This window comes from Lepisosteus oculatus, chromosome 24, assembly GCF_040954835.1.
Source record: "Lepisosteus oculatus isolate fLepOcu1 chromosome 24, fLepOcu1.hap2, whole genome shotgun sequence".
In the NCBI taxonomy this organism is placed as follows: Eukaryota; Metazoa; Chordata; class Actinopteri; order Semionotiformes; family Lepisosteidae; genus Lepisosteus; species Lepisosteus oculatus.
The window spans coordinates 9,266,151-9,289,656 of NC_090719.1; the positions used below are offsets into that span (position 1 = coordinate 9,266,151).

The window sequence follows — 23,506 nt, forward strand, 5'->3', positions numbered from 1 at the left end:
CTGACGCACAGAGTTTAAAAAGGTCTCATTTCCTGTCCCCGGACAGGAAGCTCAGGAAAGACCTTGGCTCCAAGAGGGTCGTGCAGGGAGCTCTCTACACTTCAGGATAATAAACATTCCTTTTCAAATCGGTTTGGTTCAAGAATAAAAAGAAAGAACCTGAAAGCCTGCCGGGAGGGCGCTGCTTGATCAGAGCACTGAATAAAGAGGCCAGCTCAGTCAGCTTTGCAAGATGGCCATGGTGAAACTGCACAGATACCTGTCATCAATAACGATGCAAGCAGTGTCTTAGTGGGGATTCTGAGTATATGTGTCGTTATCTTTTTTGTAAGAACGTGTAAGTCTGGTCTCTAAGGATTGTAGCCTAATTACAGCACTGCATTGGGGAATGTCACTAAAACAGATCCTTATTTTTAGTTGATGATTAGAAACGTAATAGAATGGTGTTTCTATTTAAGTGATACAGAGGAGCTGACTGGAAAATCCATTAACTTAATAAGCCTTGAGCATATGAGAGCTTAAAGTGACTGAGAGTTGGATTTCTAAGGAACTACTGTTTAGAGCTGTTCTTCATCAGTGATATTGTAGGAAGGTTGAACAAATGAGATACAAACTACAAACAGAAAAAGCATCAGCATTTTAAAAAGCCAATTGAAAAGAAACGCTGGTGTTTTAGACAAGGGAGACTAATTTATTTTTATTTTTCACAGAGAAATCCATCCCAAATTAAATTTTTTCCGGGGGAACCTTTAGGTATCAAGGACCTGCCATCAGATATCAGTGATCTTTTAAAGTGGGCGAAGCAGGAGTTTGGAGGTGTCACCTCTTTTACAGTGCTTCGAGACCCTGTTAACATCAGTTTTACTGGTGGGAGAGGTGAGTACCAACCAGACAGGGCACAGAAACACATACAATAAAAATCATCAGCATTTTACATAACAAATTTAAACTGACCTTGAATTGCCTGTGTATCAGTAGTGCAAAGTACAGATACTCTCAAGTTTCATTTAGAAAAGCTACAATGCACAACATATAGTATTAAGTAGTGAAATATTTTTCTTGAATTGTTCATTTAAATTTAATTATTCAGCATTTCAGTGTACTGAATAATAATATAATAATAAACTTTATTTTATATAGCGCCTTTAAAGGTGGCTTCTCAAAGTTCTTCACAGAATGAGAACAACAATAAATAAAAAGAATTACACAAGATAAAACACAATTACAATATACAGAGGAGACCGTGGGGGGTGGTACTAGGAAAAGCAGAGGGGTGAAGAATGGAACCAGTTAAGTAAAGGCTCTTCTAAAGAAGAAGGTTTTGAATCTGGATTTGAAGGAGTTTAGAGAAGGTGACTCTCTGATATCCTTGGGCAGAGAGTTCCAGAGCTTGGGGGCATAACAGGAGAAGGCCCTGTCACCCATACAATGTAGACGGGCTTGGGGGACAGTTAGGAGACCAGAACTAAACAATGAGGTGTGTCATCCAGGTATCGAAAGAAAACAGCACAGCTCCAGATAAGGACACTGAATTGGCCAAGGCTTCATCTGTTTAAATGAAGATCAATTTTGCACTAACGTAAAAGAGCAAATACAAAAAATGCAAATTTAATACAAAACATGAACAAGGTGGTATAGCATAAATTAGACATGAAACACCTCTAATTGGGCAGAATATTCCATCAAAATGTATCAGAATAAACTTATAAAACACTAAACTTTTATATATATACACTAATAGTTTTCATTCTAAAAAAGAAACATTGAAAAGTACCAAGGCAAATTAGACGAATCAAGATATAGAGCCACATAACTGGTATGAAAACTTTGGTACACCTGACTAAAAGCATCTATGAGTTATTGAAACATTATGATTAATATCCTGAGAACAGTTTTTATTAGTGGGTTTTTGCTGTGTACTGATCAAAATGTTGAAACAGAGTGAAAATTAAAATGAATTAAAAGCTTTAAGCAGCGAGAAGTCATTTAAGACTTAATGGTGCAAGATAACTTTACAATCTTCATTTTATGTACAAAAAATACATGTAGAACTTCAGTGCTGCTCTGAAAAACTCAGAAATCAGTGATTCTCATATCTAAGACAGCATTATAAGTTTAGCTTTCATTTATAAGCTCTCTACATAATATCCTTGTCATTGCTGTATTTTCCATTTTTTGTCCTTTCTCAGACAAAAACGGTGATTCAGAATGTGTGCCCAATTCCTCCTTTTACCCTGAAAAATTCCTTGAGTTCACCTTTGAAAATAAAGTGCTGCAGCGGTTTTGCAGCTATCAGGCTTCAATAAAGAAAGTACACATTATTAATGTACTGGATAGCGCAAATACCAGGTAAGGCTATGTTTCTCTACTTTTGTTCCCTAAAAAGAGTTAATTACTGCTTGGAAGCCACTGATAACTGCTCATTTCAAATATAGGAAAAACAGGACTGAAAGGTTCATAGCAAATAGGTTTGAAAGTGGCGTACTGTTGTCTTGAAATTATGTCAGTTCATCTTTGCGAGCCAGCTGCTGTGTTGCTTATTTAAATATCCTTCTGTTTGCAATTTCAAATTGATGTTCCATGGTGTTTTGTCCATGGAACACATTCCACAATTTATTGAACATCACGTTCTAGCCTTCAGCTGACATTCTGTACTAATGAATTTTACTTTATTATTAAGAGATATCTCTGTTTCCAGTGTTGAAGCATTTCTGTTTTGCAGCTACTATTGGTGTTGCATTTTCTCTCTCAGATCCCCCAGTTTGTTTCAATCCACTGTGATACTTCAAGTTTCCAAGCAAGAAGTCTTTTGTTTGCAATTTATCATAAATCAAGAAATACCACTGCCTCTACTGGAAATTACATTAGCTTCCAAGGAGTTTCCTCCTCTTCGAGACTTCCAGAATGCTATTTTCTCTTTAACCTGTGAGTCCAACTGGACTACCACCTACACGCCCAATCCTCTTCCTTTCTTTCTGGCCAGCTTAAGTGCTGTTTACTCTGCTTCAATTCTGGTTCAGCATACCAAAAGCTCTAGCCTCCAGCTTATGTTTCTCTATTCCAGATCCCTGGTAGTTCTGTCTTCCTGACAGGACCTCAGTTTTGGACTCAGTTTCCACTACTGATGTCTTACCTAGAGATGCCTAGAGCCTCATCAAGCCTATCAAGCCTCAAGTGATCTCTCTCTGATCCCAATTCCCAGTGTGGCTGGTGCCCATACAAGCATAGAGACAATTCCTCAAGCCCTCAGCATCATAACCCTCACCACTCAATGTTTTCCCCAGTAGCACCAGATTCACACTTAGTGGTCCCTTCCGGGCATCCAAACTAAATGTGGCTCTGGCAGTGACAGGTGCCCAGGTCCCCTTCTTTAAGTGTTGTTTCTGCACAGCTAGTTCACATATGCAAGACCCCCTATTTTCATTATTCTCTATTCAACTACCTATCTCATCTCTCACTACACATTATTCTTTGTCTACCAAAACCCTCACTTTCAGATTCCGCGTTATGCTCTGTTTTTAAATCCCATGTCTATTAGCAAGACTTACTGTACAACATCCTGATTTTTAATTTGTCCCCTTTTCAAAGTGATTGCATGATTAAATAGTTAATGGATTGCATCTTTTGTTGTTGGATGAGTGTGTGTCTGTTATTCTAAATTTATCCAACAGATTGCTGTGGTTCTCTGTGCTTTTTTCTGCAAAGGCTGCTCAAGAAAATCCCACAAGTCATTCTCATATCAAAAACACAAAAATGCCTGCTCTAGGATTCTGTGTACTCCCCAGGAGTATGTAATCTGCTTAGTCCAGCCATCTAGACACGCTTCCTTCAGTCATACTGATAGAAAACAAAAACACAACACACTCCTTCAGTTGTCTCGCCAGCAGACACAGTCCTGCCCTGGCCATGTGCATCAAAGGCTGGCGGAGATGAGAGAGACCGAATCTCCTGACTCTGCTGGCTGGGTGTTTTATCCTTTTCTGGCCAAAACTCCATTCAGAACTTGAATAAAAGGCAGGAATGTCTAGGTGATCATAGGAGATGTACCGTGATGCGGATGTATTGTAAACTCCCGGTGGCTACCTGCACAACTGACTGTACACAGATTTCTCCTTCCTCTCCTTCCTTTCCCTTCCCTGTCTGTTCCAGGTGTGTCACCTGCGACTGTGTGGTGATTAGTGTCCAGTCAAAGAGCATGCCAGTCAGTCTATGATGATTGTTTTCTGCTGTTTGCACTAGGGCAGCAGGAAGATCTTAAAGGAGAGAGACACAGGTGCAAATGAGAAATAAAATACACACCAAACCTAAGAAAAGTAAACCAAGCTGTTACCCTACTCCTATTTCTATCACCCTGTGACATGATTTACTTATCAGCACAGACGTACAGTGGCAGATTTCTGGTCACAGTCCTCTAAGAACATACAGTATTTTAGAGTTGAACTGGTAATGTCTGGAAAATATAGGCCTTGGTCTGCACTCCAAATCATTGTATTTATTGGGGAATTCAAATGTTTTGTTTCTGGAAATGCTTTGTTTTTGTGCTCTAGGAGGATAGTTTAGATAATGCGGTATTTATTTACTCTTTTATAGACAGATTGACCTGCAAATCTTAAAGGAGGGTTATGAAGTACTCCTGAGAGGTCCTGTTGGTACAGTGTGGAATGTCAGAGGGGCATATAAAACTTTGGTAAGGAGATTCTGAAGCAAAAACATCAGCCATTAAAAATGTGTCACTGATTGCAGCTGAATTCTGTTAATGTAGTTTCCCTAATTTCTTTTATTTTACATTGCTTTACAATGGTTGTAAACATTTCTGAAATCAGGAATTTCGAGTCTTGCTAATGACTGTATCATTAAAACTAAAGTCGTGTGTTTTGCTGCCCTCATTGTTAGTGCAAGACCTTCATGGATTTTGCTCTACCAAAGCCTGCACTGTGGATGACTCATTAACCTTGTGCAGACGGTCATATTAAGGAAATCCATGCATTATCTTATTCATTTATTTTCCTTATTGTCCCCTTAAGTTCCCTGTCACCATGCTTCTCAGTCTTAAAATTAAAATATATATATTTTCTATGTCCATTTTGGCAAAACAGAAGAAATATGTCACACTAATTAAAGTTTAACTTCTTTTTTTCAGTCTAACAACAATATTAGCATGTACGTTGAAAGTGCCTGGTTCCTATTTCCACCCTCTGATCCGAACCTCACAGATACCTATGAAGAGATTGTAGGAGTTGCCAAAAAAAGATTGGATTCAAGCTCTATTGCCTCCTACAGTGAAATTGGAGCTGGAAGTGGAACCCATATAAGAATTCTCTTGGGCAAAACTGGTAAATACCAAAAGTGGTTAATGTAGAAGGAAAGGGACTGTGTGGAACTGGGATTTTTAATAGATAAGGGACCCATAAGATAGCAGTAACAGACAATAGGAAATGACAACTGAATCCATTCTAACTCGATAAATACTCTGTTCTATAAAGTACATTAATGATTTGGAGACTTATTATAATTCAATCAATAAAGCTAATATACAGTTGAGTGCAAAACAAGTTATCATGAGTGATTGATTTGATACCATATACATTAACAGACTCATGCAATTTCAGCAACATGCTACAACGCGGTGTTTAGACATACCACGTAGTTAATGACATAGTCTAAATCTTTGATCTACTCCACTCCAATCATTCGTCAGATCACACCAGTCTTCCTACAGTATGTATCTTAATTTCATTGCACTCAATTTCAGTTAGTTTACCATTCTTGCGGCTCTAAAAGTGATAATGTGGAAACATCTGTATGAAACGTGGCTTCTTTGTTAGTAAAAATCCATATAATTGAAGATTTTGAAAACAGAAACAAAGCAACAAATCTGGCATATGAACATAGTTTTGTAATTTTCTTGTTCTGGAAAGACAGGTATTGTATTCGTGCAAAACACAGGATACTGTAGCTAGCGCCCATGCTGCACTGATGTTACTGTCGGTGAGAAATCTGTTCTTGTGGTTTGTTGCCATAATTACATATACTGTATGTGACACATGTGCAGCATTTTCTCTACTGTGATTAGAATAATAGACTGTATTTGTGATTTTAGTTATTCAGTAGGAAACTTGTGAACATTTGTTTAATGTACTGTATATCTCCATAAAAACTCAGGAGGGGTGCCTTTTTCTAAAAAGCTTATTTTTTCATTATTATTTTTAATGTACTGTATTTTTGAGAATTCATACTGAATGCTGTGAATATTTTTGATACCTAATGAAAATATCACTTCACATAAAAATACAGTCTTGTTCTGATAGTTCTTTTATTTCTGAAGGTAATAATAATTAAAAGACTTAAAACCATTCAGCATTCTTATTTTATCGTATTATGCTGTTATTTAGTGGAGTGCTTACTATGGGGTTTGGCCTTAGATCTTTCTAAACAGTACTTTCTGTGTACGCAGAGACAACATCACCAACTACAACCGTGAAGACTACCTCTGCTGCTACTAAGAACACTAATGATCAAAGAAAATCTTTATTGATGCAGCTGTACAGCTCTCCAGATTACTGCTGTCCCATTGATCCAACAGAGAAAGTTTGGAGTGACAAGAGGATATATGCTGAGGTATGCTGTTGGTACATTCTGTAGAATTACAAAAATACATTGATAGCTGAGAGAGTGGAAAAATCTCAAGCACACTGACTACAAAGCATAAAAATGCAGATAGCTGGATCAGAAGAAGTTTATTCTTTATATTTGATATATTATTGATAATAATTAAATGTTTCATACAGTTTAAAGAAGGTGGCCTTTTGAAGAATTGCTCTGGCACTATTACTGCATAGCCACTATACATTATTTGATAAAGGTTTTAGGTTTGTTTGAGTTTGGTATAAAAGTCTATTTTAGTCTAGTTTTAAAGGGGTATTCTATTAGGACAGTGTTTTCCTGGGAAATGATGTTTTGTTATCAAAATGGTGTTATGTTGGGTTTGTGTGCAGGCATTCCTTGAGTCTCCCGTTTTATCATGAAATAGTATTTTGACAGTAAGACGTAAACATTTATCTAAACAAAAAAAACTGACCTGCTTCTCTCGTTGTCTTTTCTAGGTAACAAGTGTGCAGCTGGGGGTTGTTTCGATGAAGGTATCAGTTTATAAGTGCTCAGTCCGTGCAAAAGTTTCCTGGAATGTGGACAGAAGAATACCCTATCAGAATGAGAGCTGTCCCTCATATATCTGTCCCATAAACAAGACAAGGATCAGCTTCAGTTTACATGAAATTCCAAATCTGCCTGAAGTCAACTTGGAGCTGGAGTGTTTTACAAAACTGTGTTCTGAACAGGTTTGTAGCTTACACCTTGCAATGTGTGCACAATACCCTGTGATTACATTTCAGTTGGTTGAGTGTCCTTTTTTCAGTTTAACCTCACCTCTGTTTGTTAGCTTTTTACTGGTATGCTGGCTCTTTTTTGTTTTGGGTGGGCTTGATAACCAAACGAGGTTTTATATGTGGTAAAAATAAGTGTGAAATTTACAGTATTGTGAAATAAAGCAGTTCCTATTTTTCAGATCTACTAAGTGTAGGGTAGTTTTATCTACAGTATATCTTACTGTACTGTATATATATAGGGTTATTTTCTGAGCTTTGAGCTATCTGGCATGACACTCAGAGAACCAATTAAAATTGTTCAGAGAACCATTTCAAACTAAAAATAGTTACAAAATGTACTTTTTTTCTCCACACACAATTGTGGGAGCAGCATACCTGTGTGGTTAAGAGCCCACTCTTTCTACTGTCTTCTTTACATTGCAGTTGTTTCAGCTCACACTGTCTTGGTATGTTAAATGCACCATAAAATTCAATACATTGCTAGAAATTCTAAGACTTGGAATCAAAAGTATTGATATTTATAGTAATCACAATTATGCTCCTTAAAACTGTTTATTTTGCCTACAGTACATCCCTTTCTCACTCATAATTCTGTTTTATTGCATATTGGAGATGTATCAGTTTGCCCTTATTTGGTTCCATGATGTCTTGAATGTATTCTCTAGCAGAACTGCTGGCATTTTCAAAAGTGTTTGAACAGGCCTGCTAATTTCATAAGCAGCCAGTACATTGCATTCTATAGTGCAAATGTTGAGGACAAGGTTTGTTTTATTTGGGGAGGTCAGTTGGTAACTGAGAGAGAATTAAAGTATCCTTTCACATTGATGATATACTGTAACCTTTACCTCTTTTGTCAACTAGCATTGTGCCGAAGGAGGCAGTGTGAAGACAAGCCTGGAAGTTAGAAAATCGTGTTCACAATCTAGTAAGTAAGATTTGTAGTGTAGGAACTTTGCAACAACGGGTTCTGATCGCAGACAAGTCAAGCTCCATTTGAACTGTCACTGAAAAAGGGGAAAAAAATACACGTGCATGTAAACATGGCTTTGACATCTTTACTTTGAAAGCCGATTCCTGTTTTCCTGTTTTTTACCTTTTTAATTTTATGTCTTTGTTTTGCCTCTTTGGATGGCAAGAAATGCACGTAACCGCAGAAAGCACATGACAAAGTCCTGGAAGTCAGTCTCTGTCAGGCTGCTCGCTCAGTCCGGCCTTGACTACGCCTACAGAATATGGTGGAGGGAGCCATGTTGCCATAGTAATGAGGTTGGGAGGTCTTGTCGGGAGTTTTTACTGGGGGGGGGGAGGCAGGGACAAGGTGGGGCCTGACCCTGAGGAAGGTCTGTGGCCTGACCTCATGGCTGCAATCAGCAATGATGAGCCTGTGGGGGATTTATTGTATCTGAAGCCTGGAATATAGCCAGCCCAAACACAGACCTCCGCACTATTGTCACCGCTACACAAAGAGGGGAAGGTGTTGTTCTTCAAAGGCAAGTTATCTCAACTATCAGACAAGCAGCACGACACTACATTCCTCTGAAATGTCAAACAGGGCCAATAGGAAGGGCTGTTTGTGCTCTAGTGATCTTATTTTTTCTGAATAAGTCCAAGAATATTTGGCAGTCGTCTTCAGGAATTTCTTTTTTTTCTGTCTTCCTACCTCTTATATCAGTCAGTATGCTGCAACACCTGAGGAAACTTCAGGAATAAGATTAACATTGTACTGCAATTGGTATTGGTATTAAAAAAAATATTTAAGGGGACTTGAGATTGAAATGGAAGATATTGTGAATGAGTGCATTCATGCCCAGCTTCTTAGAACAAAGACGGAATGTGACTGAATTGATCTAATCTTTTCAAGTGAAATGGTACACGTAAAATAAAATAAAAAACATTCTCAGTTTCAGCATGTCAGAGTTAAGGCATCAAAGGAACAAGGCAAATAAATTATTGCCATAACAGGACACACTATCTAGACACTCTTGCTCAATTAGTTAAAAATTAGTTAGTCATTGATAAATCACAAATAAATTGTAAATTAAATAAATACAAAGCAATTCCATATCAGATTTAAGACTTTTCTACCATTTGCAATAACATTACATAGTATATCAGAAAGATGTGTCTTTTCAGATACAGTGCCTTGCAAAAGTTTTCGGACTCTTCCTATGGCATCCCATTTTGTGAAATTGTTTAAAACTTAATATATTATTAAAACATTGAATGATCTTACTAAAGAATTCTAAGGGCAAGATAAATTGCAATAAATGTCAGCAAAACCTATGGAGAAAAAAAATCTGAACTATGTTAATTACATAGGCATTCCAAATCATGAGTTTACAGGACTATACTGTATGGAGAAAGCACCATTGACAGCAATTTCAGCCAAAGGTCTTTTCGGGTAAATCTCTACCAATTTGGTACAGCTTATGGTGCGATTTATACCCATTCATCTTGGCAGATTTTCTAAAGTTTTCAAGTTGTGTGGGGATTAATGTGTAATGTAATTTTGTGCATTTAAATATTTTAGTTTTGCCACAGCAAAGAGTTTGATTACTTATGCAATACTGTCTGTTCCATTTTATTTCATGTTAATTATTTACATCTTTCTTTTTTGGTTTTGTGTGGCGTAGGTTGTTAATATAACAAGTATTAAATACTACTTCAATGTGTCATGACTGCTTGCTTTTAAGCAACAAAATCCTGTTCAAAGATCTAAATACTATTGAAAGTTTGTATGCCTTATGATTGAAAATTCACAAATGTGATCCTGATTCATTAAACGTACAACAAAACACAGCCAGGGTGATACAGACCAATCATCTTTACCTCCCCCTGGACAAAATATGTTAACAAAGACCAGGGCAGGAGAAATGTAGCAGTAAAATAATTTTTCATGTTATCTTACATAATTACTAAAGAGAGTAGCTGAGGGGCATGGGTATTGGCAGAAGTGGAGACTGATGCCAACACGAACAGAAAGAGTTTCCTGTCATTACATGGCAGGCAACTTAATATTGACATCAATAACCCTTTGCTGTTCTGCCCAAGTTAATGTAAGGTCTGCCAAGTTACACTGCTAAGCAGAGCCAATTTTCTCCTGATTGCGTGGGCAGTTTTTTTTTTGGAAAGTTCACTTCCGTGTGAGACTAATCACAAAGCCTCAGTTTCACTTATTTAAACTGAACACTTTAAGACTGTGTTAATCTAATATCAAAATGCTCAGCTGAAAGAAAAAATCACTAAAATATGCAAAATAGTAAAAAAAACACAGAGGCCTGTTGGCTTTTTAAAAAAAAATTCAAACGAGGTAGTATCAAATCAGATTCTTTCAAACCAATGAGTTCCCTCACTCTGAAAAGACCAGAAAAAAAACATTTCAAATTATTTTGGTTGAATTGAAACGGAGAGGTGGACAACATTTTTTCATTCAACCCCACTATTATCATAAGAGTTTTTTAAAAGAAAATGATTATATTAGCTTTAAAAACTTTATTATTAGCGCATTTTGCTTGGGCTTTAATTTAAAAAACTATGAAATCATGATTAAAGAAATAAAAAAAGGGCCGGTCTCTTAACTAATTACTGTTTTGAAGTACTATTTAGGTAGTATTTTTGTCTTATCCTTTTCCATTTGTCCAATTTTCATGGAATTTTCACGGCATGCTTTACTGTAATACCGTCCTGCTGTTGCTGAGAATTCATTTCAAATACAGTGGCATGTAGAGTACTCAGCTTTTCCAAGAGGAGTTACTATCAGTTTGAATTAGAATATTTTCCATTGAAGGTGTTTAAAGGCTTGTCTGTGACAACAAAAGTGTGGAGGCAGCAGCAGCAGCTGGAATGACCGAAGGCCACAGGCCTGCGTGCACTGTTTGGATTGTGGTGTCTGTAGCTTTGATTTTCAGGAGCTCCGGCACCACTCTACTTTCCTTCCTGTTTGGGATGTCTCTCTGGGGCCTGGGGTTCAGGTTTTCAGTCCATATCTATTTTCCTTCCCCCTGACACTGCGCTGTACTTCCTCCCACCTGGGTTATTGTACATCCTGCTTCTGTTTGCTCAGCTTCAGTGACGGTGCACGAAAACAAAGAAATTAAAAACTGTTTTTTTGGCTCATTTTGAAATGGGCTCCTCTGGAGCACAGAGAGACTGAGCCACAGGGTACATCCTGATCTTGCAGACGGGGAGAAAGTCAGGCTGCATGGCTGTGTCAGAGTGCGCCGATTGTTGGAGCAAACATGAACATCCGTTTATCAAATTTGTTTTTGGCGGACCATTGTGAAATTCAAAGCACATCAAAGGCGTGACTGAAAGGCTGACTGAAGCACTATAGTTATGTTCTAAATTCAACCCAGCGCTGGAGACTTATCCAATGTTAACGGGGGGTTCAAACCCTATTGTGAATAAAACATTGATTTGCACACGCTTGTTAATTGTTAGATGTGAGAACTTAAATGAACAATCAAAGCTTTGCAAATTAAGCCAGTGAGTCTAAAGGAGAGACTTCAAGAAGGAAAAAAATGAAAGGAAAGAATTTGATTGTTTGCTATTCTGTGACAATTTGGTTGTACCACACCACCATTTCTTGATAGATTTAATCCCTGTTTGTCAACAGCGATGATCCAGTTCATGCTGCAGGAAACAACAACAACAACAACAAAAAAAAAACAATTCTTATTTCTTAAATATGACATCTGAAGTAAAACCTAAAAGTCTGCAAAAAGCACTCCAAGAAAAACAGTTTTCCCTCATGTTTAGAGAAAAACATGGAGTAGTGCATTACTGGCATAAGATAGGAGGGAGGTCATGAGGCCAGTATAAAAGGTGTAAACATTTTAATTAACGTCGCCATTGAGAAAGACTACAGGATGCCCAGTGCCTGACTGGTTTCCTAAAGACAGCTTTCAAGTGGACTGTTCTTGTGCCAGTAAATCTGTGCGCGATTGAATAGAAATGATGCTTGTCGACATGTCAGCATTCCTGTTTTTTGCAGCTTTCAGTTTGGCACTCTACACTTTGAAATGCTTTGATTTTTACTTTTTACAGAGCTTGTACTGTACCAAAATCAATGAAATCCTATAGAGTCTTGGTCGATCTGTGGAATATGCGCACAAGAATGAACTGAAGCAGTGCTGATGAAATTGTTTGAGCATGTTCATTAGTAATAAATGCTAGGAGACGGATGAAAGCACATATTGTTTGCCAGGAAATTTTGTAGCTCACATGTAGTGTATCCGGTCAGTTCAACTCCCTTTCTCGGGCTTCTTGTACAAGAATTTAGACATCTTTGCACTGAGAACATTCATCAAGGCCTGTTTGGGGGGGGTTCATGACAAATCTGACAGTACATAATAAAAGCTCGAACTTTTAAATGAAGTGCTGTGCTGTATGTAAACGGGGCCTGCGTGGCTCTCTCCTAATTCACCTGCTTGTGTCTGTGTTTCAGAGCTGTGCTATGAATTTGAGCTATCAGCTGTCCTGGGAATAGCCTTTGGAGGTTTCCTCATTGGTGTTCTTCTCATTGGGGCTCTGTGGTTCATCAAGACGCACACTGGTGAGAATCACTTTTATCCCGTGTACTGTATATCTCTTTCAGTTCACTTTCATCACAAAGCCTTATTTCAAGTTACTATGTCGGTGCGCAACATATATAGTAGCAATATTCTAACATTTTGCTATTTTCTTTTGTCTTCTGCATTTTTCTGTTTTACTGAATTCAAATGAAGTTGCCTTTTTTGTCCTTTAAAAGTGACAGACTGTGAATTACATTTTAAGATTGAATTGGATTAATTAATACATTTCGCTTGCTAGGATGAGCTGGGATGTTTGAGGACCCAGCTTCAATTATGAACATACTTTTAAGGAGAGTTTAAAAGGAAATGTAGCCAAAAGTTGTATCTTCATTAGAATTGTTTTACTACATTAGAAGATTAATTAGAAGGCTATGGTTTAGGGAGAATGGTCAGAATTGGTAAAGCTATTATGCCTCTGTCTAAAAGACACATTTTTAATATGGATCAAATGTAATGTTTTTTTTTTCCCCCTAGGATACTCCTCTGGGCTTGATGTTGGATCAACCCATCTTTCAGGTAATAACTTGTTCATTTTTGTTCACACTTTCCAAATCCATTGCTGGTACACTTACTCACAACGCAGACTACACAACAACTGTTTTTATAGGAGGAGATGTAAGCCAGGGTAAGTCTGTAAAAACAATTGGGGCTTCTTTTTTTTCCCCCTCACAGGTTGTCCTTGTTCTCTGGTCAAACGGCAGCCAGTTCCCACCAACACATTGCCTTCGGAGAACAGCAGTGCGAACCCCAGTATCGGCAGCACCCAGAGCACCCCCACCAGCAGCATGGCTTAGGAGAAACTCAGGACCAACATTTGCAAGCACAAGAAGGTTCTGAAATGGTGGCTTTCTTTTTATCTTTGTGACAGTGTAAAGAGCTTCACAGTTAACCACCTCCCTGAACCTACTGGTGAGGGGGAGGGAGGGACCAAAGAGAAGACAGGATAATCCAGACTGTTACTTCCCAGCATCCGCGTGCCACTCTGGGGAAAGCAGAGTCTGAATTCAATGGAGACTCAGCTTACAGCAACAGGAAAAACAAAGCATATCCCTCAAGCACTAACAGGAAATTCATCGCATTCTTTCAATAAACTGTCTAGCACCAACAACAGCACTGTAATGATCCAGAAAAGACAAAAGATATGCTTTTTAGAACATTATTAGAGACTTTGTTTGCCTTGTTGGCCGCAATAGCAGTACTTCTGCAGTATAAGCACCAAATTTTTAAAGCTGCCTAACAGGAAGTCAGCTTCGGCTGCCAGTTTTTTTTATCTTACAACAGAAGACCTCCATATCTTTTTATGAAAGAGTATAAAAGATAAGATGAGTGATAGCCACACCTACAATAGAGTTTTGAATCACCCCTCAGCTAATTGTTGTATGTTTATTTTAATAAGAAGCAAAAGCGAATCTGACTTTGAGTTTAGAAATGTTTAGAAATGGCTACCTCTATATTCGTGGAATTTACCTACATTTAATGTAAAGCATACATTTGGCTTTGACTGTAACACTAGGTCAGAATGCAGGCCTTGTTGACAAGTAAAATTTCTCTTCTGTGGCCGAATCATCTTTTTGTGCATTTCATGCAAGTTGGATAACATCTTAACCTTCTTAAGCATTTGACCATTTAAATCCTCAAGTTTGTCAGTTCCTTCAGTGGAAATTAGTGCAATATTCTCAAGAAATGGCGCATCACTTCCTAAGTGAACTGTCGTCATTGGAATAATATGCAATTGGGTTGGGGCCAATTCATTTTACCAGAGGTCTATGTTCCAGTGAATGTAGGAGATTTGAAGTAGAAGACCGACTCTGCAGTTGCGTTAAAGGAACTGTTAAAGCTTCTTGATTTATCTGAACCAAGTAAAAACGTACATCTCTGCATAAATGTGTAGCTTGTTGTATTTAAATCAAATTATTTGCACAGGAATGAGATTTAGACTGGGTGTAGTTCTGGTGATGCAGAAAACTCCGGCTATTGTTCCAAAATGTAGAGGCCACTTGAAGATTAAGTTATTTGCAAAGTGATCCTGCAATCTGAAAGGCAGTGGACCTGGAAAAGTAGGAGTCCTTTTACAAATGACATTTGCCCCTTTGTCTCTGTTTCAGAATCATTACCAATATATTATTCTTCCCCCTCTAATGTTATATGTACAACATTTTTTTAAAGAAAAGAACAAAACTCTTATAGTGAATTATTCATAAACATTTCCAAATAAGCTTTTCAATTGACCTTTATGATAATTTATTACAAATGGCATAATTTATTCTTTTTTATTTTAGAAAAGAATATACTGTATGATAGTGTATTGGTGGGGCGGCGCAATTGTAAATAAATTATTTTAAATGCATAAAACACAGTTTTGATGTGAAAACACGTTTTACTCAGACCAGTTAATACATATATAGAAAATACAGTATATAGCAGAAACAATGCTCCTGAACCAAAATTTTCTTCTTTTTAAAAAACAATCCTAGCCAAGTACTGTATATGTAGTGTGAAAATGACATATAGAATCAATGAATTAAAAAATAAATGTAGCTACTTTTGTATTTAATATGACATTTCCTAATGTCATGTTTTTGTGTTGGGTGTCTTAACGAAATTCATGTGCTTGTGTGTGTGCGAGTGTGAATGAGAGAGAGAAACAGAGCACATTGTAGGTGAACAGGCAAGCGGGAAAATACCACTTGATTCTGTGCAATATCTTTAATATGTACTCTTATGTTTGTGCTTTGTCCATACAATGCATGTTAAAGTCTATGATGTTTCTGTTTCCTCCTTATAAAGTTTTCATACGAAAGTGACATGGCCTAGGAAAATACAGTTTTGGATTTGTTAATACGTCTCAGTTATTCCAAAAAAACGACATTTCAGTCTTGCATTTTGTTCTCTTGAAATGCTATCAAAGGATGCAGTAAATTTAACTGTGACCTTTCATATGCTTTAGTAAACAAATGGGTATCTTCATTCAGGGATCCTTGAGTTTAGCACATGGGGTTTGGCACAAATATCTCATGAGAACTTCCTCCTAAACTCAGTCTCACTGCACAAGGGAATGTAGCAGTATCTCTTAACTTAGTGGTGCATGACACAGGTCCTCAAAGGCCGAAATCCAGGAAGGTTTATAGTCCTCTTTAAATCATAAAGAGGCCAATTCTTTTCTGGAAGTTTGAAAGTGTTCCCGTTAAGCTGATCATTATTTCAGTTTAGTGGAATGAAAATGGGAAGGCACTGTAGCAGACCACAACTGGAGATGTAGCTATCTTGTTAGAGCTAACATTCTTCTTGATTAGCAGGGAACAGGACCTGTAATACAGCAACCAACAGTTTTGTGAGTCAAGTGAGGCACAGAGCATTCTGGATACTTCTCTCATGTTGTACATGATGACGACCTTTTCAGTATGTTTTTACAGACGATAAAAGGTTGACTTTTACTGCTTTGGGTTGTGTTGCTTTTCTTTTGAGTAGGTTGAAATCTGTTGGGATAAAACAAACAAAAAAGAGGGGTCTGTGTGACTGGAATATCGTGAGAGTGCGTACGACTCATAGGGAAAGTATGTCAGAGAATCTGGAGTTTGTAAATGTGGCCTTATCCCTTATTCTATCAGTTGTTTTCTCAAGCAACACAAGCAGAAATTTACCATCATGATAGGAAAGAATGCAGAGAAAACAACAAAGCTGTTCTTAAAAGGCCCTCTTTATATCTTTTGGCTGAAATTGCAGAAACTGGTCCTGTATCCCTGCTGTATCTTCTGCACTTGGCAGGTCTTGCAAAATTTGAAGGCAGACGTTTTATTAAACACGAGACATGCTTATCTTAAATGAAAGGCTCTCGCTGATGCTTGTTTCCCAGTATCATCATAGTGCCATAAATGAAATGCTGTGCTTGTGCATGCTGGTAGGACAATCATTTTCAAAGTGCTTTAATCAAGATCGGCTTGTTGCCTGATTATAGTTTTCCATGCAATTTCATAGCTGTGTGGCACTGTAAGAACCTGCCAGTAACCTGTGCAAAATTGAGAATATTCAGTCTGTTGCAGCACTGAAATGCTGTTCTCACTGTGAGTAAATGTCATACTGTGAGAACTGTGATGCAGTGACCTCAATACACAGCAGAAATAATGCAGCACTGAAGCTCTGTAGTACTGAGAGCAATTGTCAACAGGGGAATGCAAATGTTATTCACTCTACCAAAACCAGGTTCTTTGCAGATTAATTCTTCACATTGAACTGCTAATGTTACTGACATATCTCAACCATTAAGGGAGCCACAGTCAATATTTTTATCTTTAGTACTTTTGCATTGAATTGCAACTTTTGAACTCAGGTTTTTTCCCAACTAAAATTGACATCTTGAGGCTTAATCTGAAAGAGCCTGCTTTGGGAAGAGTGAGGCTATACACAAAGTAAGCTTTTTTACCTGTCCAGTGCTATTCTGGAGTCCCCAGGATCAAATATGAGTGTCTGATCTCATGTTTTAAGCAGCCCCAGAAAGTTGTTTTTAAATAGCTGAAGAGATCAGTAACTTGATATAGCACCAATATATTTTACTTTTTTTAACTACAGTATATTAGTAGACTACTGCCTACTAATATACTGTAGCCTACACAGGTTAGGAATTTATTCATTGTAACACAAAACAGAAGTTCTCTAAAGCCCCTGTTAAATAATCTAATTAAAGGGAATTTTCAACAGAAAGGATTACAGTACAATCCAATAGAATACAGTACAAGTGAAATGTCGGTAATCTATGAAATTATTGAAAGGTAATTTTAAGATATCACTTTTTGGGGAATTGTGTCATGAATTTAACCAGAGTCTTTTAAATATCTACAATAGGAAGACAACTAGAAACTGCAAGTGAAAATTTATTTGCTACATCATTTCTAGCTTTGACTGTATCCATTAAGTCAAATATTTGTTCTGGAATATAGTACAGTACCTTTCATTATGAGAGCCACACTGAGTGTGATATGTTTTCTTTGTGTCATTTGTAATCTCACAAGTAGTCCTATTTCAAAACACTTTCTATTTTAAATCTCTCTTATATAGATTTGTATATTAACAGTTAAATAAAAAGAACTTGGTATAACACATAAAAGGGTGTGGAACTTTTTTCAAGACATGACAGCAGTCACATCTACACCTTGTCACCTGATCTCATTGTATCTAGAATGGTAAGCAAGGCTGGGCCTGATCAGTACTGGGAAGTACTGTACTGTTCATTAAATCAGGAGATTTACAGGTAATAATAATAATTGCTTACACTTATATAGCGCTTTTCTGGACACTCCACTCAAAGCGCTTTACAGGTAATGGGGACTCCCCTCCACCACCACCAATGTGCAGCCCCACCTGGATGATGCGACGGCAGCCATAGTGCGCCAAACCGCTCACCACACATCACCTATCAGTGGGGAGGAAAGCAGAGTAATGAAGCCAATTCACAGATGGGGAGTATTAGGATGCCATGATTGGTAAGGGCCAATGGGAAATTTGACCAGGACGCCTGGGTTACACCCCTACTCTTTTCGAGAAACTCCCTGGGATTTTAAATGACCACAGAGTGTCAGGACCTCGGTTTTACATCTCATCCGAAGGACGGCGCCTGTTTACAGTATAGTGTCCCTGTCACTATACTGGGGCATTAGGACCCACACAGACCGCAGGATGAACGCCCCCTGCTGGCCCTACTAACACCTCTTCCAGCAGCAACCTTACTTTTTCCCAGGAGGTCTCCCATCCAGGTACTGACCAGGCTCACACCTGCTTAGCTTCAGTGGGTTGCCAGTTCTGAGTTGCAGGGTGATATGGCTGCTGGTAACCCTGAATCTTGGCTAAATTACATTGTGGGCTTGTACAATGTGGCCTCACTGGAGTTTCCCCTTAATTGAAAATGGTGAGCAGTTTTGCACTCCTTCAGCTGATCTAGCGTGAGGCTGCTGGTGTGTTATAACTGCCACAGTACATATCACCAAAGTGGGTGCTGAATTTCAATAGTGGATGAAGGGGGATCCTCTACTATATGTGAAGCACTTTGAGACAAAAATTATTATAATTTGATTGGCCTCCATTCTTATTTTTTTCTGTAATTACTAAAAAATATTCACAAATGCCATTGGTTTCAGAAATTCTCATATTACATACTTGTAAAAATGAAAAACAAGTCTATAGAATCACAATCATATAACCAGTTTGTAAATCCCAGTTAATGAAAAGACAATACTGCCCTCTATTAACGGAACAAAATTGAATTACATTAATGTGAACTGATGGGAGGCTTGAAATTATATAAATAAAACAATAAATGTAGGGTTTTTTAATTAATAGAAAAGAGCAATAATGAACTTGATATTTTGAAAGTATAGTTTTACTAATTAATCAGTAAAATATGTTTATACTAAGAATAAGTTCCTTTTTTTGAACCTGTGAACAGTAATGTACTAGTCAGATCAATAATTAAGAGAATCAGTCTTCAGGAAACAAAATAATCCCAAAAACTTCACTTTTCAGAACACAGAGCAGTATTTAAAAAAATGCTTATGTCAATGCCAGTAATTACAGGGGAAAGAAAAACACAACCGGAAAAAAAATAGAGTAACATAGCACAGGAATGTGTGCAAAATGTTAAATGTCAAAGGTTAAATCATCATTCAATATACCAAATACTTTTCTGACCTTTTGTATCATTGCTAAAAAAAAATAATCTCGCAAAAATGCCTGGATAGTACAGGACCCTCTCGCAAAGAATGGATTAATTTTATCATAGGTTAAATCTGAAAAGAGGAAAAAATTATATAAGCATGTACTGTATGAGGCCCATTAGACAAATATTTGAATCGCACCGGATCTCAGTAATATGTAGGAGACTGATATTTTTTCTTCACCTCTTATCCTTGCTTTGGCAAAATCTTTTTTTCACTATACAGTATGTCCCTTTTTTAGTGTCCCTTTTACGTGTATTGGAAGGCGGCTCACACAAATCATACCAAAGAGGGAACGTAAATGAAGAGGAGAGAGGAAAATAAATACCGTATATGGAAATGAATGGAAAAAGTAATGAAAAAATATATAAGAGAGACAGTAGCAACACAAAAGTATGAAGGAATTATCCACGCTTGGGGGTGGAGGAGGAAAAAAAGAAAAATACCAGTCATTATAAAAACTAACAGTCACAAATTTGAGAAGGCTGATTGGCCCAGTTTGCCTGTCTGGTATCTAGATAATTAATCGCATTATCTCATTCAGCTGATTCTTAAAACACATCAGCGTATCAGGTTCAACAAATGTTTTGATAACTTGTTCCCAGTGTTCTCCTGCAGTCCTCTGCAAGTTATTTATATATTATCATAGATATTTTGTAGTAGAGCACTTAGTCTTTATAGAAATCTAATTGTATAAAAATATTATACTGTATATATAAAAAAAGAGATTGAATTCCACATTCATATTCTCTTTTGTAGTTTCATAACATAAATAGCTTTAGAGGTTAATATAAAATAACGTATAAATAAAGACATTACAAAGAACCCATATAAAAGTGTTCTCACACCATGAAGAAGACTCCACAGCCAAAATGTTGTGTTTCCTTTCTTCTCTTTTCAACATGGAATAAACTTTTAACTTGTTCCTTTGCAGCCTACACATGCTGAATCAGCACTCACCAGCACTATGGGGATTAAAAAAACAATAATTACACAAAACAATGGTTTATTAACAGAATCTATGCAAACAAAGAACTCAGAATCTTAATAAAAGAAAATGAAGCACATACTGTATAAGGTATCATTGATACATACTGTAGATAGTAATTGATCTATTATGATGATACTTAAACTATAGTAATAACCTTATTATCATTTTCATCAGGAATTAACCCTAAACAAATGTGCACTTCAGTAACAATTAAGAAACAAGACCTTTACCCCTTTGATGATCAGTCTCAGTGTTCTATGTACTGTAAATAACTGAAACTGATTTTTTTCAGAAAATACTGCAAAGAACTGTTTTTCAGAATTACAGTGCTGGTTCATACCAATGAACAATTTTGAGTTTGAATAGTTTCGGTGATTTACAGAGCCATTTGTGTGAAGATACAGGCTTGTGCACAGCTTTTCTGTGGTCTTGTCTGCCATCTTGTGGTCATGTTGATCTAGTGAGTATAAACAGTATACTTTGTATATTTCAATTGTCACACACGAGAAATGTATCAATAATTAGTGTTTCAAAGTCCAATTATTGGATTTCTTCAGAAAACAAAACAGTGAAGCTCAAATTACAGTACTATGTGGAAGTGCTTGTAATTCCCTCTAAATAAAAACATAAACAATTTATTCAAAGACTGCATCAGTGTTTTCTACTTTTATAACAACCACTTTGAATGTTACTTGTAACATGAATGTTACTTATACAACATAGATTGGGTGTGAATAAACCAAGCTTTTTGCGTACATGTAGCACTACCTAATTCACATGAACAGCCACTCAAGGTAAACTACACATAAGCAGCTGAAGTGTTGAAGGAAACAGGCAAGATGCAACTTAAAACATTTTACAAAAAAACATAAAACACAATTATCCAGCAGCGTATACCAGCACTAAATCATTTTTTTTTTTGTTGTTGGAACCACGATAGCCCTTCATTAAATGTTAGTAGCATGTGTCCTGCCCTGTCTTACTCACTCTGTGCTCTGTGCTGGAAGCAGCCACCTCTCAACTAGTAACAAAACAACAGCAATTATCCAGTAAGTTTACACAAGCGTTTATGCAAAGTGCATAAAACAAAAGTAATCCGAAAAATACTCAAATTAATACTTGAAAAAAAAAAGGAAAATGTAGAGGAGTCAGGACCTCGTTGCACAGTTCACAAAAACTGTGTCCTCATTTTGTAGAAACCTCTAGGTCTCAGGCACAGGTTTTAAAAAGTATGGGTATTCTCCAGAAGTGTGCAAGCCCTGGTTTTTCTGATCTTCTGAGCTGAGAGTCATTCTGAGAAGTGTTTTTATCAGAAATAAAAAGAAGAGCAGGGAAGAAGTGTTTATGCCATTTTGGCATGCCTTGAGAATCTCTGATATTACTAATAATCGGTGGCTCTGTGGCTAAGGATCTGCACCTGTGGCTGGAAGGTTGCCGGTTCAAATCCTGCAGCTGCCAGAGGAGTCCTACTCCGTTGGACCCCTGAGCAAGGCCCTTAACCCCAGCTGCTCCAGGTGTGCTGTACAATGGCTGGCCCTGCGCTCTGACCCCAGGCTCTCTCCCTGTCTGTATGTCTCATGGAGAGCAAGCTGGCGTATGCGAAAAGACAAATTCCTAATGCAAGAAATTGTATAGGGTTAATAAAGTGATGTTAATAAATGCTTACACATACTGCCAGTGTAAGACCTGTATTACTGCCAGGTCCGGTAGTGAAACATGAGAAGTAGTAGAGTACAGTAGCAAATACTGTACTTTTTGTCCATGGCTTTTTCCAGCAATCGCTTCAGACAAGTGTAGTACCCAGAGGCTGAAGAACTTCTATTGTTATACTCATCCATAAAAGGGTCCATAATAACAGGCCAATAAGCCTGACTCCTGTTGAATGAAAGGGTCTATGTTTTATTGACGTTTTTATCTATGTTTTATTCTGGATTATGGGAACAACTATTAGAAGTAAGAGGACTGCCTATATCGGTATATAGATAATATACAGTATATATATCCTAATATCCTAGGAGAGAAGTCAAAATGGAATTGTTCAATTGTACTGTAGGTCTTGAGTAATGAACATGTTATATTTCTTTGAACAAGCAACATCAGTAAACAAGACACACAAGGCATATGAAACTGTGTATTTACATTTTCAGAAGGATTTTGGTGAGTTTCCTTGTAAACGATTCATTCTCAAATTGTATTGTATTGAGACATGCAAATATTTGGATTGAGAAATAATAACTAAACAGAAAATGGAGGATGCAGATAAGTGTTGAATACTCAGATGAGGGTAATGTACTTTAATAGAATACCACAGGGATCTGTAATAGGGCTAGTGCTCTTCTTCATTTATATCAATGATCTCTATTCTGGCATATTAAATAAACTAGTTAGGGGTGCAGAGACCAAATTAGCAGGATTAGGAAAAACACTCTAGAAGCAGCAAAAATTTAAAATAGATCAAATTTAAGCCTGATGACATTTTATGTAGAAAAGTGCAGGGTTTTGCATGCACAAAGAAAAAACAAGCTATAAATACAGGCAATGCTCATCTTTATTCAATTCATCCTAAACAATGTGCAGAAGCAATTAAAAACATAAACAAAATATTATGATATTCTGTATACTTACAGAATTGTGTAATGTAGACGTAAGGCTTTGTTTAGGATGTTGTGTACAATTTTGGCCACCATGATACAAAAAAGACATTGCTGTTCTAAAATCCACCCAGAGAAGAGAAACATATACATTTTTACTAAAATATTTTCCACGAAAGTTGAATGGATTTGATTTAATTTTGACATAGACCTAATGTTCAAGTGTGTATTGCTCTAGCAGAATGTGTTTACTTAGAAATAC

At 37.2% G+C, this 23,506-nt stretch overlaps 1 protein-coding gene across 1 annotated transcript in view; it reads left to right on the forward strand.

Moving 5' to 3' along the window:
• The window catches only part of LOC107079860 (endoglin-like), a 48,614-nt gene extending 30,555 nt beyond the window's left edge, over positions 1-18,059 (forward strand). Inside the window, exons 5-14 of the mRNA XM_015366901.2 lie at positions 711-876; positions 2,190-2,349; positions 4,591-4,687; positions 5,141-5,333; positions 6,455-6,618; positions 7,104-7,337; positions 8,247-8,310; positions 12,832-12,939; positions 13,433-13,474; positions 13,631-18,059. Coding sequence (XP_015222387.2) covers positions 711-876; positions 2,190-2,349; positions 4,591-4,687; positions 5,141-5,333; positions 6,455-6,618; positions 7,104-7,337; positions 8,247-8,310; positions 12,832-12,939; positions 13,433-13,474; positions 13,631-13,752 — 1,350 coding nt within the window. The 3' untranslated portion in view covers positions 13,753-18,059. The remainder of the gene's footprint in view (positions 1-710; positions 877-2,189; positions 2,350-4,590; positions 4,688-5,140; positions 5,334-6,454; positions 6,619-7,103; positions 7,338-8,246; positions 8,311-12,831; positions 12,940-13,432; positions 13,475-13,630) is intronic.
• Positions 18,060-23,506: the final 5,447 nt, after the last annotated feature.